The 20,629-nt window shown below is 42.4% G+C and overlaps 1 protein-coding gene across 1 annotated transcript in view; it reads right to left on the minus strand.

The window, feature by feature from the left end:
* PGM5 (phosphoglucomutase 5) overlaps positions 1-11,065 on the minus strand; it is a 182,568-nt gene extending 171,503 nt beyond the window's left edge. Inside the window, exon 1 of the mRNA XM_040620278.1 lies at positions 10,777-11,065. Coding sequence (XP_040476212.1) covers positions 10,777-11,037 — 261 coding nt within the window. The 5' untranslated portion in view covers positions 11,038-11,065. The remainder of the gene's footprint in view (positions 1-10,776) is intronic.
* Between the last annotated feature and the right edge of the window lie 9,564 nt (positions 11,066-20,629).

Raw genomic sequence — 20,629 nt, forward strand, 5'->3', positions numbered from 1 at the left:
AGCTTCAGTTCAGTGTCTGCACCAAATAAAGACTCGAGGAGCTTCCCTTGTCTTCCTTCCTCTTCCACATGCCATTTCTTAACTCTTAAGTATGAATTCCTTAATTCATTGGAATCGAATGAATCTGTTGTTGTTTTGCTAACCTACAGTGGTTTTCTTTTTTTTTTTTAAGATTTTATTTATTTATTTGTCAGAGAGAGAGAGTAAGAGCTAGAGAGAGTGGCAGGCAGGGGAGAGGCAGGCTCCCTGCTGAGCAAGGAGCCCGATGGGGGACTCGAACCCACACCTTGAGATCATGACCTGAGCAGAACGCAGCCACTTAACCCAACTGAGCCAGCCAGACATCCCTGTGGTGGTTTTCTAATTACAGGTAGATTAGATAGATAGATAGATAGATAGATAGATAGATAGATAGATAGAACATACATATATGTTCCTTTTTTGGACATTTAGGAAGGACACATAAGAAGAAAATAAGAGTCATCTCTAAATCTAAAAATGAGCACTGTTCACATTATGTGTGTACCCTTTGTGTCTTGGTATCTCTGTTAATCTCTCTCTCTCTCTCTCTTTCATTTACATATTTCCATATTTTTACAAAAGGAATTGTTGTGTCATCTACATCTTTCACTTAATATACCCAGCCCTTCCCTGGTGTCTATGTTTCTGTGTCACTGAATATTCTCCCACAATATGATTTTAGTATATGTATAGTCTTCCAATATTTAAATGTACCACCATTTACTGACCAATATAAAAGTGCTTTTGCGGGCGCCCGGGGGGCACAGTTGGTTGAGCGGCCAACTTTTGGCTTCGGCTCAGGTTGTGATCTCAGGATCCTGGGATCGAGCCCCCTGCTGGCTCTGCGCTCAGCACAGTCTGCTTGAGAGTCTCTCTTCCTCCCCACCACCCCCTCCCCTCCGGCATTTGTGCGCACGCATGCACGCGTGCTCGCTCTCTCTCCTGAAAATAAATTAATTTTTTTAAAAGTGTTCTTTTACCCAAAGTTTTTATATGTGAAACTAAAAACATGTTTGAAGACTAAACTCAGGCTATGAAATAAATTAAACTGAATGTAGCTTGACAACAATGAAATAGCAAACTAGTTGTAACATGCCTACATAAATACAATGTCTTCTTTCTTCTTTAACCACCAAGCCTGCTCACTGAGAAACTGCTGAAGTCCATGGTAAGGAGTGACAGGACCACAACCGTAACCTCATCTTGACCTGGAGCACTTCATTTTCAGATCTGTGCCTCTGACTTGTACCATCTGCTAGTAAATGCTATGCCAACCTGCTAACTTACTCGTGTTGTTGAGCTCACTGCAGAGAGCCGTTCTTGCAAGATAGATTCCCGCCTAGAACAGTATGATTTCTTCTACTTAATGTTTCTTACAATCGGTCCATCCAACTCCAGCCCAATTCTATTGATTATCATAGAAACACGGGTCATTGGGGAACATTTAGCCACCTCCTTCGGTTCTACGTAGTCTTCAAACATTTCTGACCTCTACTCTCCTCTTGAAGACATCCAGGGAAGAAGATATATATTTGGGGGAGGGGGTATCCTGGTGCATATGCGCACATACATATGCTACTTGATAAACTTTCTAAATGCTTCCAAACACTTTCCATCTGGTACCTTTATAGGTAGACAAAAAAAAATTTTATACACACACACACATATATATAAACAAAGCTAATATATAACGAAAAACTCAGTATCTTTGACATCTTTACAGATAGAATATATATGTCTGTATATATACTTATATATATATACACAGACTGCAATATATGTGTGTGTGTTGCCTACATACCCCCCCTGAAAAAACTCAGTCTCTATAGCCATGTGTTTTTTCCTGAGTAGTTGTCACAATCAGTTAAAATGCATTTATGTGTTTTTTTAAATAAATTCCACCAGACCCGTTTCTGCCTGGTTGGGAAACAATTACTGCCCATTTGCTAAGTGCCCCCATCCTCAGACTATGTCCCAGTGAACTAAAGACCTCTGGCAATCATAGATTTACAACTCAGCAAGATTAAACAATTTACTGTTATTTATGACAGCAGGGCTGGGTCTTCTGTATTATATTCCACATTAGCATCTGTCACTTTACATTTGGGAGATCCTGTCCAAAAAAAGCTTATGCCTCCCAACCAAACATTCGGCAAGGCTGCAGGAACAGGCACCCTGACAAACGTCCTGACAAAGTACTTTAATGCATGGCTAGCACCCGCAGCTGTGCATTTTCAGACGCCTCTGCAGATTAGCCTGGAGTCTCTTCGCCTCTGCTCGGTCTGTTCCTCTCAGTAATCTCTCACATGGCCCAGTCCATTAGGCTTGCAAATCCTCATGAAATGAGCAGATTAAGCTCTGGCTTCAGTGGGGGGGTCTGCATGAACACAGCTGGGGCCTCGGAAAGGTGGAAGGTGGAAAAGCATGGCGTTGACTCAGCTCATTCCTACCGGGAAATAATGTACAGACCCTGCAAAAAAGTCCTGGGAGTGAAAGGCAATGCCAGAGCAGCTGTTGCCACCTCAAGTACCGTGGCAGGGTGGGTGTGCGTGTGCGGGCATGCACACACACGAGGAGCAGGGATGGGGTGGCGACTTCAGCAGTCACCACCCAAGCCTTAGCCCACAGCATGGGAGCCGAAAGTCAACAGGAAGCCTGACAAAAGCAACTGTGATCACATCAACAGGCACCTTCTGATCAGTAAAGCTACGGAGACTGCAAAGCGCATATGCCCAGGTCCTCTTATTTTAGTCAGTGTATATCATGTAATAATTGTGTTATGAGAATAAATAATTGATAATAATCCTCCCAACGAACCTGGAAGATGTGGGGGCAAATGGTTTTACTTTCCCTATTTGTATAAATGAGGAGACAAACCCCAGAAAGCCACGTGACTTCTCCGCAGTCATACAAGTCGCAAACAGTAGTATCAGGATTCAAATCCAGACCTTCTCCTTTTTTCTTTATTATTTTTTCCTGATGTGTTTAATCATCAGAGCAATGCATACACATGTATGAGTATGCAATAAAGACAAGTATATGGAGTAGAAAGAGAAAGGATTCTTCTTCCCCACCATACACATCCACATACCCCAGACATACTCACAGTTAACTGTTAACTGGAGTACGTTCTTCCAACCCTATTTTCTATGCCTACATTACTGATTTGTTTAATGTGGCCAGAGACCCAGACGACATTTTTAACTAAGCTGCGTTATTAAATCTTGTGATAAAGCATAATGGTATTTATTGAAAAGACAGACACACACCAGCAACATGATGTGTGAAACTTGCCCGAAGAATTTTCTATAAAACATTTGTTCTCTTTGAGGTCTTCGTGAACTCTGGAAGTTTGATAGTTTCTGTACAGACTTGAGGGATAGAAGTTGGAACCATATTCTTCTTAACCTACTAATTGTTTTGTTTCACTGAACAAACTATCATTCATATCTTTTTCATGTACTGTATGGATCCACTTCCTTTGTTTACGGGCTTTAATGCATCCGTGGTATGCTTGTGACATAAACTAGGTGCCTGTTCTCTGTCACTGAACATATAAACTGTTCCCGAGTTTTTCATTTGCAAATGCTGTGGCGAGTATTCTTGTACATAGACATTTCCACATGTGTATTAGGAAATTTACAGGATAGATTCCTAGATTAAGGGATTGGTGGATTATTGGACAAGTACTCCATTAATTTTGATACACACTGCTCAACGGCCTGGCTGAAAGATTCTATCAGTTGAACTTCCATTAGCGTGACAATTTTCGAACAGTCACACCAACTCTGAGAACTTTAGATTTTTTTCAAATTGATGGATTGTTTTTGTTTGTATTTCTTCAGTTATTAATAAGGATGACCTCCTTTTCATATGTTTGTTGTTGTAGTTGACAATATTTCTTTTGAATTTTTTGAATTTTTTACTGATTTGGAAAAGCTTTTCATATAGTGTAGCTAGTAGCCGTTTGTTATAAACTCTGGTCTTCTGATTTCAACTTCTTTTCCCTTTCCATTAGAAAGCCTTAAATATAAAACTAGATACCCCTAGCTACAAAACAGGAGGAAAACAAAAGAAAGGTAATAATTAAATATTACGTTACAAAACACCTATACCTAGAGACTTGGAAAGGGAAAGAACAATTTCTGTGACTTGATACCGAGAAGAAGAATTTCTTTGAATTTCCTGAAAATTTTCTCTTCATACAGATACAAGCATCACTCCAAAATTGGACCGTCACTAAAAATGTAGGATATGAAAGATATTTAAAGATTCAGAAGACGTGGATTTTAACAAGTCTTGTGTATATTCTAGATATCCTGTTGCTCATAACTAATGAGAGTCAAGTCAGACGAAAAGACCTAAAGCTTTTCCTTTGGTTCCACAAGTATAAACATTAAAGGCATATTGGCCAAATCTTGAGTGTTTGCAATTAACTGTCAAAGCTGTAGGCTAACAAAGGACATTGAGTTTTCTACCTTCAATTTAAAAATCCCTGGGAAATTCAGTCCATTTTCCACCCCCTGCCTATTATTCTCAAATAATCCTGTTCAAATCCTATCCCAGTATTTGTTTACGTTACTCTTGTCTAACAGAAGAGTAGCCAGGGCCCAAATCATGAAGGTTAAAGTTAGTGAAGCCAATACCTATGCTTAGATTCCTCAAAAATAGGTTCCAACTTCTATCCCTCAAGTCTGTACAGAAACTATCAAACTTCCAGAGTTCACCAAGGGCTCAAAGAGAACAGATGTTTTATAGAAAATTCCTTGGGCAAGTTTCACACATAATGTTGCTGATGTGTGTCTGTCTTTTCAATAAACATCATTATGCTTTATCACAAGATTTAATAACGCAGCTTAGTTAAAAATGTCATCTGGGTCTCTGGACACATTAAACAAAGCTTAAAATAACCCACCCCAGCAACTGGGAGGGCCCAGCTGTTCTTAAAACAGCTCCCATTCCTTTTCCTTCCTCATAAAAAAAAGTGAATGACGACTTGAGGCTAAAAGATTCAAGAATGAACTGACTGAACAGGGAGACAGATGGAACTAAGGGCACCCTAAAATTGACTATTGCTCATATAATAGATTTCCTGTTTCCACAATTCGGGGATGGGGATTTAGGAAGGGAAGCGAGAGAAAGTTATGACAAGCTTTTTAGGGCTTTCTTGTGTGTTACACACCTGCCCTTCCTAAAGTCTGGGCCATAGGAACTCATTCCATTCACCTATTCCATAGTGAACACCAGTAGAAAATACAGAAAAATCACCACCCAGTGCCTTTTCCCTTCGAGAGATAAGACCCAAAGCCAGCCAACCCCAGACTTCCAGATCCATCCCAGGAAAGAAACCTTATGTGTTGAAACACAGGCTTCCCTCTCTTGCTTCCTTTTTCTTCCCTCCCTATGTCCCACACACCGCCATATTCCACTCTGCCTTCCTTCCAAATCTATGCTCCTCTTCTTTGGGACATCAAAATTTGTTCCCCAGATAGCTCTAGTAAATGTCAAGGCAAGCGCATTCCCATTCTTTGGAACAACCACCTTTGCACGGCCCATTGGAATCAAACACGACTGGTACAAACACCCACCTGGGAGGCACACCCAAGTCCCTTGCTGACCCAGCCTTCTTCATACCATTGCATGTCAACCTCCACCTCTAAAAGATTTCACAAGACATTGAGAAATTCTTGGAAGCTGAACTCATTCTGTAAGCCGAACTGTATGCTAATATGATTATTACCATTGCTGATCACCATGTGGCCAGCATAGTGTGCAGCTAATCAACAAATGGATTTTCTCTTGGCTAAAACTTGCAACAGAGCTATAAGTTGTTTTATTCAATATGGGCAAATTGTTATTTCAGGAGATATAGTCAGTGGACCATAATAATATTCTCTTACATTTCTTAAAGCTATGGATGTTACATAACACTTTCATTTGATTCCCAGGATAACTCAGCCATGCTGTCATACCCAATTTATAGATGGGGAAACAAGTGGTTTCCAGGTATTTCAAGAGGCTAAAGCATTTGCTCTGCAACATGTATGGCAGAGATAGGAAAAGAAAGTGAGCCTTCCAGCTGCTGATATAGCGCTTTTTCTACCAGACCTCAATTGTCTACCAGGCTCAAGTCAAAACAGAGTGTGGTTATCACATGAAGAAATCTGGTTTGGGGTTTGCCAAATATGCATTTGTAGTGTTTGGTGACCTACCTTTATTTACCTTATAGTCGCTCTTGGTTGTAACAGTTTCGATCCATTAAAAAAAAAGTGTACATTTTAAGTGCTGAATTATAGAGCTGTGCTATCTAATATGGTAGCTATTAATCACTCGCAGCTACTTAAACTTAAACTTTAATTAATTAAAATTAAATAAAATAGAAGATTCAGTTCTTCAGTCATACTGGGTACATTTCAAGTGTTTGATAATCACATGTGGCTAGTGGCTAGGGTAGATTACAGAACCTTTCCATCATCTCAAAGAGTTCTAAAAGTTCTACTGGACAGGAATGATACACCGTGTCATCTCCAGAGACAGAAGACTTTAGAAAAAGTCAGAAACATCTTCAGGCAGACACAGTGCTGCCATCTGTCCAATATTAAAGGTATTTTAGGACCAAAAAAAAAAAAAGAAAAGAAAAAAAAAAAGATTAGAACAAAGATGAGAAACAGAGAGATGCCCTTAGTCTCAGATGGATCCACCCAGAAAAAAGGCAAAGGGACTTATTCATAATGTAGCCATTATTTACATTTAGCTCTTGAAATCTTTACGAGATTAAAATAAATTGATATCTAGAGGATCTAAATCCTTGAAGAGTATCTGAAGCAGAGGGAAAAAGAAATAGGATAAAAAGTCACTTAGTTACAAACTAAGTTTAAATTAGTAACAAGCTAAGTTTTTCAATTCATTTAAATGATGCTATTTACTCTCATACTTAGTAGTTCTTTTTCTGTTGCGCTACATGGCATGACAGTCTGTACCTTTAAAAGAGAATTAAAATACTTCTGGGGACTTTTTAGGTAAGTTCACACAGCCACATAAAAATTACAAAAACAGGTAAGAAACATCTTCTCACTTATTTACAAATCCACTCAAATGGATTATATAAAAGTTTAAGAGTTCACAGTGATACTCAAAAGAGCAAAAGCAAAGCCAAACAAATTCATGTGCCAACAGGGGAAGTGGCTATTTCACCAAATCCTGACTCTGAAAATTTATAACTTAAAAAGAGAGAGAAATAAATATATATTCTGCTTTTCCAGAAAGAACTATATTATGGGATAGCTCAATAGTGAGGAAAACACCCAGTTTCTAGAAAAATGCTAGCTGAAGCATGTAGATGGAATTAGAAAATTCAAAAATCATTTTGAAACCCCTAACGAAATAATCCACTCAATCCAGGATTTCTAATGGATGCTAAAACAACTGAGTACTGGATATTCACATGGTATAAACCTCACCCCACAGGCTACTGGCCAGGTCCGAGGGAGAAAATACTGGAAGACAGAGGCAATCACCACAACAGCCCTATAATCATCTCAGCATCATGAACAACGGGTCAATCAGAGATTGTTTCCTGACATGATACAACATGAATATACACCATCGCCTAAGAAATAGTCTTGCAAAAAAAAAAAAGTTAAGCCTGAATCTAATTAAACCTTTAGAACTAATTTCTAGTACACACACACACACACACACACACACACACGGGGAATATAATGAAAAGTTAAATGACATCATAAGAAAAAAAAAATTCCAGAAAGGGGGCAAAGGGGGGCTATTCTACAGGACAACCAATCAACCTAGTCTCTTCAGTAAGTTAATTTCATTAACAAAAAATAAAAATAAAGAGGGAGATATTTTCTAGGTTAAAGGAGATTTTAAGACATAACTAAATGCAACGTGTGTTCCTTGATTAGAAGAAACAAGTCTGAAAAAACAGCTATAAAAGACATTTCAGAATAATTGAGGAAATCTGAATGTGGACTGGGTAATAATTGAAGAAATCCTTTTTTATTTTGTTGGGGATGATAATGATATTGTAACTATCAAGAAAATTGTTCTTAGTTTTTAGAGATCCATACTGAATTTAGGGATAAAATGTCATTTTTAAAATATACTTTAAAACACTTTAGCCCTCAAAAAAAGATGAAACAAATATAGGAAAAATGTTAACAGCCTAGGGTATGGGCATATGGATGTTATTTATCTATTCTCTCCGCTTTTCTGAAAGTTTGAAATTTTCATAATTTTACAATAAAAAAACTTTTATCCCAAATTGTACAGGGTATACACCTGAGAATCTATTTCGAACTATTAAAACTTTGATAGTGCAGTTCATCGTTTTAGAAATTCCAAACTTCTGTTCTCCTCTAGCAATTATATAATCAAAGAGCAACTATAGTTTGTTATATTAAACTGCTTAGTAAAATTAACTTTTTCTATCAAAACCAAGATTTTTCAAATACAGAGAGGCAGCCCACCCAGTCAGATTCAAGTCAGTTCAAAGAGAATAAATTCTATTTTCTACTATTTTTCTAGTCTGTTTATGAACATCCAATGGGAAATCAAGAGAGGCAAAGTTTTTGGAATCAAAGGTCCTCATTCCTGAGTGTAACTCCACAGGCCAAGTCAGAAGACAAGTTCATTCCCATCAATTTGCCATCATTCAAGACCAATTTTGCTCACAGTAAACCCCCTTTCTCCTGAAGCCAGCCTTCTGATTGTTCATTTGCTCGAGCAAAAGCCCTCAAGAAGGTGAACAAATTGAGGAAAAGACTGGTTAAAATTGGCTGTCTGAAACTTTGATAAATGTTGACCACTCCTTTCACCCATACTCACCCATTCTAGAAGTAATACTTTCAGATTATTTAAGAGATGGTGTTTCCGTGTGGACTGAGACTCGTCATTCCATCCCTTGTAACAACCGCAAGGTTAAGCGTAGCTCTATTTTAACGGTTTCTTAACATATGCTAACTATCTCCTAAAATAAACTCCACCCTTAACATTAATAAAACGAGTTTATCAGAGAAGACCCACTGAACTAAGAAGCTGGAGAGTCTTGATGGGAACGTGTGCCAAGAAATAAGCAAGCGTAATAATACCTTTCCATGCAAATCGACAACTGTAGCTTCAAAAATATCCTCACCCACAATAAATAAGTGGATGTTTTTCTCACTCCCTGGGAAAAGTTGGCCCAGGAAGGATTATGAGAGCTGCCCTAGCTCCCCCAAGGCTCCTTACTCTCCATCACTCCACGGGAACAGCTTTGTCAGACAGGAGTAAAAGACCATTTGTCAACCTCTCTCCAACACCCTGATTCAAGCCAACTTTCATCAATCCCAAGTAAGGAGCCAGCGAGAAATACAAGTTCTGTGTCACCAGCCACATCGTCTGCTGGGGTTGGAAATCACAGCTCTACCACCCATGTCACCCCTCGGCACTTTTCTCCCAATTGCTTTTGGGTTATTTTCTTTAGGAAAAAAAGATTCCACTTTCCCCACCCCTAAAACACTGAGAGAGGGGAATCAGAGCAGACAAACATGGAGCATGGACAAACCCAAAAGTTAAAAAAAGAAAGGAAGGGAGAAAATTAAAAGGAGGGGATTGGGAAGGAGAAAGGGAATCTACATGCCAGAGAGTTGTTTAGTTTCACTTTTTTTTAAACGTTCTCACTCATTTATACATCTGTAGGGATTCCACCTAAATGTGCTAAGTTTGGGGATCTGACTGTATGAACAAGGCTGAAATGACTCTTTTAGACAATGTTTCCCACCAAGACCTCTGAAGTGAGGTGTCCGTCTTGCCGAAGTCCGCAGAGGCCGCAAGATTTGGGAAGGAGGATATGGGGGGTATGGGGATGATGCCAGAAGGTGTTTCTAGCTGTAGGACAGAACGGAAGGAGGGAGAAGGAGAAAAACCCAAGGTCTGCAGAGGTCGTGGGAGAAGAGAAAGGAAATGAGGATGAAAACTGATAAGGAGAAGTGGCACAAAAACTCTGTCAACCCTCAAAGAGCCTCTTGCAGAGAAGTTAGGAAATGCTTTAAAGAAAGGCATGACAAGTCTCATTTCAGATTATTGAGAGATACCCCCCCAAATACACACACACACACACACACACACACACACACACATGCGCACACACAACTGAGAGCCCAGGCTGTATGACATCAAATTGATCTCCACCCCATCCCTACCCGGATCAGATTCATAGTGAAGTAATTCCACTGGGTTAACAACCACTTATATTAAAAATCTTTAGGGTCCACTCTTGCCTAACATGTCAGGGATCAACAATGGAGTGTGTGTGTGTCCGTGCGCGCGTGTGTGTGGACGCATGTGTGCGTTTGAGACACTACTGTTAAATCTGGCAGAGCCAAAATTTAGGGTGGGAGAAGAGGACTGCAATAGGACAGAGGAGAAAAAAGAAGGAAAGAGGTGAAAAACCACTATGTTGGTGGCTTAGGAAGAAGTGGGGGGAGGGAAGGTAGTGAACGCGGTCCGAAGAGATGGCTTTAAAGGGCTGGGGAAGAGAAGGCCCAAAAGGCACGCGGGCAGGTGCGGGACGTGGGCAGGGAGCCGGGGAGAGCTCAGGGCGACGAGGCAGGTTCCCTCGAGGGGACCCGGGAGGAAAGGGCCTGGGATAGCCGAGGCGCTGAGGTGGGGGTGGGGCGCGCCCAGGGGGCGGCAGGCAAGAGGGGGCAGGGCGGCGGCGCGGCGGGAGGCGAGGGTCGGCCGGGGCAGGTCACTCACCCCGTTGGCCGCAGCCATCTGTACCACGATCTCGGTGGCCGTCCTGCTGAAATACCTGCCGTCGCTACCCACCACCATGGTGCAGCCCTGGCGGTCGCGCAGGTCGATGGACGACAGCACGCTCTGGATGAAGTTGGGCAGGTAGTTGCGCTGGCCCTCGAAGAGGCCGGTGGGCCGCCGCAGCCCCCCGCCGCCGGCCGGCCGCTGGTCCTCGTAGGGCACGGTGGGCACCGTCAGCACCGGGATGGGGCTCCCCTCCATGGCGCCTCCTGGCCGGTCCTGCCGCGGCTCCCGGGAGTCGGAGGGAATCTGCAGCCCGCCGGGCCCCCCCACCCGCTTGGCTGCGAGCCCGGGCTCCGCCTCGCGCCCCGGCCCCCTCCGCAGCCTGCCCGCGCGCCCTGCGCCCTCCCGCGGCACCGTCTGTCCTCCCTCCCCGCGCCGCCCCGCGCCGCCCCGGCAGAGTTCGGCCTCTACCTTCCAAGAAAGTTTGCTCCTGCTCAACTCCCTCTCCGGCCGGATCGCCCGAGGCGCCGGCGGGGTCGTGCCCCAGCTGGACTCACTTTCGGGGTGTCCCAGAGCCCGCTCCCAGGGCCAGCTAGCCCGACCCCGGCGACCCTCCTCGCGCGTCTGGCCCCAGCTTTCCCTGGCGATGGCTTCCCTCCCGAGCACACCCTCTGCTAAAAAACAGCCCGGGGGGTGTTAAGAGCTTGAGCAGGATTTGGGGACCTCTCCCAGACCCCCACTCCCTCTCCCCTCCCACCGCAGCCCTGTCTCCCGGTCTCCCTGCAAATGAGCCGTTTACAAGCCCAAGTTTCTCTTTAGAACAAGGACGAGGGAGGGAGTTGGGAGGGGGCTGAACCTTTTGCCACCAGCGAACGGCCCTGGCCAAAAATAACCCTGGAAAGGCGAACTGAGAATTGTTATCTTCTGCCAGCGCTGAAATTGGAGGCTGAGCGTTGCATGTGTGTCTGTGTGTACACACCCCACCACTACCATTTGTTCCAGGGAATCACAGACTGTCAGGCCCCTCAATCCAGCAGGACCCACCCAGCCATCCACACTTTTCCCTGGGCTCTCTCCAGGCAGCAGGATCCTCGGCGTGGAAACTTTTTTCCCCCTTGTTTGTTGTGGTTGCAACAACAGCAACACAGACATGTATTTCTTTATTCTTCTTACTCCTCTCACCCTCCCTAGCCCAGCTCAGGCTTAGAAACAGACTGGTCCCATTCTGTATTTGTCCACACTGCTGAACTCCTACCCAGATTAATCACTTTAAATAGGAGAAGGATAAAGCCCTGTTTAATATCCTACCAGGAATGAATGAATAAATTCAAATTAAACAGGAACTGTTCTGGGTCCTTTCCATGCATCTTGTCATTCTGTGGGGGTTACGAATGTTCTGCCTTGTCTCCATAAAGCCCATCTAAAACCCCAAACCGAGAAATACTCCATAGAAAACAGAAGTGAAGAGAGAATGGACCAAAGGAATAAAATCCGAAGAGGGAAGAAACAATTATTATTATTATTTGCTTCTATCACCTTTCACCCTCCAAGCATTTTTGCACCCACTAAGGCGACTGTCCTGAAATCACTGCTTCTTCTCCTCTCCCCAAATACCGTCCACTTGCTGGGACTAAGCTTGACTTGCTGCAGGGTTATAAAGTGTTTGATCACAGTAAGATGAGTGTGATCAGGAGCTCACACTTACATGCTGTTTTGCATACAAAAGGCTTTTCATCTGTTTTCTCTTTGGAGGATCAAAACAAAAGAAGGAATGGCATTCATTATCTTTCCCATTTTACAGATGAGAAAAGGAAGGCTTTCTGTGAGATCAAGGGAGTGGCTAAGACGCATGTGCAGTGGGTCGGAATTCTTGTATGGCCCCTCCTGTTTTTATTAGTATCACTGAAGTGTGATGGGGAAAACACTGAAGCCATCAATGGAATCCTGTTGGGACTTTTAGCTATCGTTTTAAGCACCAAAGTTGGGTGGTTGTTGTGGTTTTTTTGTATTTTTGTTTATCTTTTTACCTCCACTTTCTCCTTGGGCCCCCAAGAGCCCATTCCCCTGTAGCACCCAACAGACAGAGCCTCAACACTTCTGAGGATCTGTGTATATCCCTACGGCGTAGGGGTTTTTAAATCACTGTCTAATAACATTTTCTTTTGCAAGGAAGGGCAGTATCATTCCCAGAAGAGAGGGTAGTAAATCCTCTGCCCCAGTAAAGAAGAGGACTCAGCCTCCAAGCCTCAGAGATGACCAGAAGATCTACTCCTCCATCTCTCCACCTCCAACATTGTTTCTCCTACTAAAGCCTAGCTCCTTCCACAGGGCTGAGGACAAGGCATGAACATCTCACAACAAGCATTTACAGTTTTACCAGCCAAGAAGAAGACCTCTTCCCTTGGTTCTAATCCCCAAATTCCCAAAGACTCTGGTCCAGCTCAAGGCAATGTGGCCAACCACATAGCCAGACCCCACAGTGTCTTTGGAGTTCCTCCAAGGTAAGGAGGTGTTGTTCTCCAGAGGGAGGAGACATGGGTGACTAACCATAATTGTCCACCGCTTAACTGACACTTGCACTGATCAAGTCTTTCAAAACTTATTTTTCTTTTCGCTAAATTCATACAGCCCTTTGCATCACTGGTAAGGAAAGCTTCACATGCTGCCCCACCTTTCTGTGTACGCCGTCTTTTCTCCAGCTGTATGTGACCTTGGAATAATTCCTTAACCTCTCCTCACCTGAGTATCCTCACTGTGAAAAAAGAATCATTACCATCCTCACCTCACTCGGTGTTGGGAGAATTGAAGTACTTGGTATAGTGCCTGACAAACAGAAAGGCATTCGATAAATGTTAGCTGTTCATAGTATTGCCATCAATATCATATTTATCATTATTATTAATGCCCTGTCTAGCAAGAACTAATTTACATCTTTGTAGACCACCACTGTACGGAAAGGGTCTTTGGGCATAGGCGATATTCTATACACGTTGCTTGAATTAATCTGTGGTTTTTGACAATGAAACTTCTAGGTATATAGAGTAAATTTCCCCTTGAAACATACAAAAAGGGGTTATGAACTGAAGAAATCTCTCCAAAGCTGCCCTCCAAGTTGGTCAGGTTAGTTCCAACAACTGTGTTACAGTGATGGAGAAAGGGACCTGAAAGGGCCCCACAGAAGAAATACCTTGTCCTTAGCTGCTCACTGGTAAAATGAGAAGGTCGGATTAGATCAGCGTTTCCCAAAGGGCTTTCCTCAGAACAGGACTGCCTCCCACACGCCGCACAAAGCAAGAGCTGCATGGTCAAGCAACTTAAATATCCTACACACTACCTCGTTCTTGGAGCGTTACAATGCATACTTTCATCCTAAAAGCTCTCAGAGCTTTTAAACTGGTACTTCTCAATCTAAACTCACATGCCCAGTTTGTCCAGGCAAAGACTCAGATTAGCTTTGTGATTTTGGCCTGGTGACAGCCCCCCCTTCCCCCTTCACATGTCCCCAGGGGGCTAGGTCAGGGATAAATACACTTTCCTGATTTTAAGGGGCAGATCACCCCTTTGTGCTGTGTTCACACTTCTCTGCGGTGTGGCTCACAGAGAAGGGGAGCCCTGTTTGCCGAGGTGCCTGTCAGCCTTCTCCGAGCCTCTAGGGTAAAGCTATCTCACTGAGAATTCCTGGCACGTAACAGGAGCAAATGATCTATCCTTCCTTCCCCTTCAGACTTCCTTGCTCTCAAAAAGGTGTCAGCTGCCATCTTCATAGAGACTCCAGGAGCCGCCTCAGCTAGACCTGCATTTCTCACAAAAAGAATTTAGGGGGAAGGGGGTTAAATAAGTGTTGAAACACTACAGTCTACAGTCTACGTTGTAGATTGACAAAGCACATTAGCATATTAAAGGCCGTCAAGTTCCACAGGTAAGAAACCTATTTAACTCTAACCTAGCATTTTCCACATCTTCCCTGACCATGGTAAAGTAAGGTCTTTTGCAAAACACCTATTAACAGATCGAGGACATGAATATTCCATGAAACACTAGATCTCTGGGGTCCCTCCCAGCTACATCATTCTATAATTTCCTTTTCTACTTGTGAGGCATTAAAGGATTGATTTCTCTCAGGCTTCCATGTATGAACTTATTAGAACGTGCCAAGGGGAACAGGTTTAATTGCCCAACTAAAAAAAATACCCTTGAGCGATTTTGAGACTTAAAATGAATTAAATATATTTATAGATAATTTTATTTTATATATTCTGTTCTTCCATACACCCCCCCCCACACACACACACACACCACCACCACCATCCTGACCTCCTGTTGGCAGGAAAGACTGGCACGCATATTTGGCCCATGGTAATTACACACCCCTGTTCAGTTAGGGTCCACTTCTGTGCACACGGGGAGAGCTAAAAACATGCCGTTGACTCACTGACGCTAAGAGCAGAAGAAATACCAAAAGTACAGGACAAGAGGCAGAAAAGCAGGTAGAAAATCTCCCGGGCGGACATCTTGGATGTTCACTCCAACAGCTTCTGGTCATGGGGAAAGTCGATTACATATTTCTTCTAAAACACACCGCCTTCCACTAACCCTTCTGCTCCCCAGCAAATCAAATAACGTATCATAATTCCAACAGAACTTGCTGCCTTTCACCTCCCTCACTAGAAGGCCACTGAGTGAATGTTCAAGGAAAGGAAGAGAGCATGTCGCATGTGTATCTTGCAAACGTTTGTGCGCTCATCTCTATGTTCTTGTATGTCAGCCTTCAAAGCTCTGTTTCCCACCTTCCTCAGTGACTGCCTGTGTGGCCTTGGACAAGTTGCTCACCCTCCCTAAAGCTCAGTTTCTGCATCTGGAAAATGAACATATTGCTACCTACCTCCGATGGTTGATGACCACATTCAGAGCTAATATGTGCAGATTGCCTAGCACGGAGCCTGGACCGTAATTATTATTATTATTATTAAATTATTAAAAATTATTGTTAAATATTACCGTTAAATAATTACTAAAATAGTACTACCATAATTCCTATTACTATAATAATTAACAGTTCTGAATCTTTGTATCAGACCATATTGTCTTTGACGGCAACCATGAATTATGGCTAATTAACCTTGTCAGCACAATATCCAGCCTGACATCATTTGCAAATTAGTGAATTCCTATTAAAGATGAAAAAAATTTTTTTTTTACTGATCCTTAACTGTTTTGTAAGCAACTGTGCAAGAAGAGCCATCAGCCTAATACGTGGAAGTTCCAGTTCCACTGAGTTTGTTTTTGGAGGTAACCACGGGAAGCCTAGAGTACTGTCCTGCTGTTAGAAATCCCCTGAGGCCAGCCTGAGAAGCTGGTGGAAAACTCTTAGAGGTGTGGTTTCCTGACTACAGCGTGCTCTGGCCCCAACTCTGAAAACCATTTCATGTTAATTCACTAACTTGTAAAAATGGTGGTTTGGGGAGATCAAAAGGTTTCATCTTAATTCACTTTTATCTAAAAATAATAGGCCATTGTTCAGCCAAAAATGAATATTCCATCCCCAGGGGCCCCCACAGTATCTAGAAACATCCATGATATACAGTAACAGGTTGTTAACAAGTTTATAAGTAATCTTATCAAAGTCCTTTATTTCATAAAAGGCAAAAGATTTTCTAAAGCTATCGCTACACTTTTTTAATAGTTGAATTTTGTTTGTAAGGCTTCAAAAAGAAACAACTTAGGTCTTTATTATAAAAGGAAATGTATTTTTCATATTCCACTAAAATTACATTCCATTAGTCATTTGCAATCATAGCTTACATGGCATTTTTCTTGAGTGGTTTTTATGTTTTGGCTTTTAGGAGGGGATACCCTCCCCCCCAATATATGGCCAATCTCTGAATAAATATCTAACATTCCTATGTAAAATCATTGTTTAAAAGCTATTTTATATCCACCTACATCACAGAGCTAAATATCAAGTAGGTCATACTAACCAGGATTCCTGCCTTATGATTTTTTTTTAGCCGAGAAGTCTGGGTTAATTTGCATGACTAATAATGAAATACTGTGTTACAATAGCCAAGATATGGAAACAACCTACGTGTCCATCACTGGATGAATGGATAAAGAAGATGTGAGATAGACGGATATAGACATAGATATAGATACACACACCATATATATACATATATGCACATACACTCACATATATGTGTGTAAATATATATATATACACACACAAGAGAAAATTATTCAGCCATAAAAAGAATGAGATCTCGCCATTTGTAACAACATGGATGGAGCTAGAGGGTATGATACTAAGTGAAATAAGTCAGTCAAAGAAAGACAAATACCATATGATTTCAACCATATATGAAAGAAATAAAACAAAGAAAAAAGAGACAAACGAACAAACAAAAAAAAAACACTCTTAAATACAGAGAACAAACTGGTGGTTCCGGGGTTGGGGGGGAGATGGTTGAAATAGATAGAGGATTAAAAGTACGCTGAGTAGGGGCGCCTGGGTGGCTCAGTCAGTTGAGTGTCTGCCTTCGGCTCAGGTCATGAGCCCAGGGTCCTAGGATCGAGCCCCGTGTAAGCCTCCCTGCTCAGCGGGGATCCTGCTTCTCCCTCTCTCCCCGCTCTTGCTCTCTCTCTCTTGCTTGCTCTCTCTCTCTCTCAAATAAATAAAATCTTAAAAAAAAAAAAAGTACACTGAGTAGAATTGGTGAAGCATTAGATCATATATCTAGAACTAATATAACACTGTATGTTAATTACACTTCAATTTAAAAAAAAATACCGGGGCCCCTGGGTGGCTCTGTCAGTTGGGCATCGGACTCTTGATTTCAGCTCAGGTCATGATCTCAGGGTCCTGGGATCGAGCCCCAAGTCCGGCTCCACACTCAGCAGACAGTCTGCGTAAGATAGATTATCTCTCTTCCTCTGCCCTTTCCCCTGCTCGAGCACATGCGTTCTCTCTCTTTCACTAACAATAAATAAGTCTTTAAAAGAAAAAAAAAAGAAAAAAATACTGTGTCATCGGGACCAGCCCATTTCAGGTCTGCGAGCAGATGTCATTGTCAGCCCCTTGGGCCAGCCCAGGCCCAGCTCAGGTCACTTACCCATGTGTCGGGAATCACTGTCCCCTAGTGGAGATCAGTTTTCTCCCTGAGATTCCTCCAGTCTTTTGTTCATTCCCTCAGAGCACATCTACAGAGGGCACACTGATCTGAAAATTAACTCAAGCAGAGGAACCATGCACACAGTTGCCCTCTAACCCGGGGGTTTAGACACAGTGTTTTAACCCCGAAGTGATGCCAATGATCAGGGTTTCTCAGATTAAAATATGACCATCAACTTCAACTGGAAGTGCATGGGCACCTTCATTGATTAGCCTTTTTCTCCCTCTTGTTTCTCATGTTCCCTTGGAAGCCAGAAAAGGGTCGCTTCTCATTTCTCATGGAATTGATTTTTCCAACTTTCAGCAGGAACTGAAATCAACCGGGAGGTTTGTACCCAATAGCAGTTGTCTCTGTGTATTTTAGCACTTCAACGCGTCTGACTTACGTGGGGACATCATCAGTGAGAGTATCTCAGAGAGAAATAATGACCCTTCACCATTAACCCCACCAGGGATCCCACATAGGATGCTACTCCCTTACAGTGCGTCCAAACTTTTGACCAATATTAATTATTGGGATTCAAGAATGAGGAAATTTCCAGAATTCATGTTATGCCATAAGTTTCATAACACTTAACTTAGATGCTTTTGGAAAAATAAGTAGCCACAGGGCACCTGGGGGGCTCAGTCGGTTAAGCGGCCGACTCTTGATTTCGGCTCAGGTCATGATCTCAGGGTTGTGAGATCGAGCCCCACATCTGTCTGGCTCCATGCTCAATGGAGAGTCTGCTTGGGATTCTCTTTCTCCCTCTGCCCCTCCCCCAGCTCATGTGTGCACACACTCACATGCTCTCTCTTTTAAATAAATCTTTTTTAAAAAGAAAAGTAAGTAGCCATGATAATAAGCATAGAATCACTTTTCTATAATAGGATTATATGAAAACCTTCCTTGGTCTTTTTTTAAAAAGTTATCATAACAAGTACATGGCTTATTATTATTATTATTATTATTATTAACCAATAGATTGTGACAAGATCATAAAACCCAGTAACATAAAAATGGTCTCTACCTAAAACAGGCACAAGATAATAGAAAACCTTCAAAAGAAATGAACATGAACACAAAATAATGCTAAATAAAAATCATTAAGAAATTGGAAAGTTTTCCCCAAATAGTTTAATGTTATCATTCTTTAAATGAAATTTTTAGCCCCACAAAGCATCAACTGTTCTCTCCAATAGAATTCAAATAATATAATATTCGGATATCCTGGCAAGAGTAAGAACACTACGGAGAGGCAAATGTCAGAACAGTCAACTTAAGGACATATTTTGCTTCCAAAACCTGGTGTTTCTTAGAACACCATGCATGTAAAAAGTACTAGCATATAACTTATTTGTGTTTATCCCCAAAACTCACTACCTGCAAGGCCCTGAACGCCCACTTAGAGCAACAGATACAAGAAAGTTCCACTGACACTCCTCTCCTATGGCTCCTGTCTCCAGCCCAAAAATGTCAACCCTGGCCTTTGACTCCATGCATCAATGTTTCCTGCTCTTGCTTTCAACTTGAAGGCAGTGGATTTCTTCAAACCGGTAAGGTCTCTATATGGACAATTAAGCTTTAATTCTCCCAGGAGAATTATAACACTTCTTCCAATTTTCCTGATTTCTCAACTAATTTGACTCAGAATCTAGAATTCAGGAGCCCATATAAATTTCCCAAGAAATGCCAGGAAGGAATTCCCAAATGAAAACACCCTCTTTGTTCCTTTTCAGAAGAAATCATCAACACAGAACTTTCCTTCTCATCTCCAGGTTTTCTCGGCTCACTTACTGTTGTCTCCTCTTTAGGTGCACAGCTCACAATTTCCCCTCCGCTGGGAGCAGCCCCAGTACTGTGGGATGTGCTCTATGTGGTTATGAACCTACTACATGATCCTGCGTTCCTGACCAAATAGAGGGGGTTGGCCCACGGAGGGATATCGCCCAACTGGATTCTCTCACTGTCTCTGGAATTTGAGGAGTGGAATCCAGACATAGAGAGGCTGGGGGTCACTGTGATCTGATCATGTTGATAATGTGTGAGGAAAGGATTGAACCCATAACTACCCGGGGCTCATGTCCCAGGAGCTGCCCTGAATCTCCCATTTTCCAGTCATGGGACAGACACTTAAGATGCCTCAATAGTCTTCATTAAATCCTCCCATGGTTTAAGCTAGCCAGAATTAGTTTCTGTCGCTTTCAGTCAAAAGAACCTTAGCTAACGCATTATTAGTCCCTGGTCCAGTTCCTTTAATTTTCCAGGAACGGGAGGAAAAATGCCTTACTGATTTAAAAAAGTGACAACCCGGGATCCCATTTATGTAACATTTAGAAACATATGAAGGAATGTTCTCTAGGTTTGTGACACACACCCATGGAGTCCGCACACAGACTGTGAACAGCATGCACGTTTACGGCAGATCATGGCTGCCTTGGGGGGCAGCGGTAACATGGGCCAGGAAGAGGCACAGTGGGGACTTCAACAGTTACGGTGATGCTTGATTTCCAACGGACTCTCTGACCCAGTTGCCTGGGGCTGTCGAGTTTACGTTTGTTCCCCCAGCATGATTCTCACCAGCAGCCCCTTCTCTCTCAAAAGTACCCCAAATTGAATGATAAATTCTATAGCCACCCCTTACGAACATTCTAAATAATTATAGAAAGATACTTCTACTTTCCCATATGTTTGAAATGTTG

The sequence above is a fragment of the Ursus maritimus genome, unplaced genomic scaffold (genome assembly GCF_017311325.1).
Source record: "Ursus maritimus isolate PB19 unplaced genomic scaffold, ASM1731132v1 scaffold_34, whole genome shotgun sequence".
Lineage (NCBI taxonomy): Eukaryota > Metazoa > Chordata > Mammalia > Carnivora > Ursidae > Ursus > Ursus maritimus.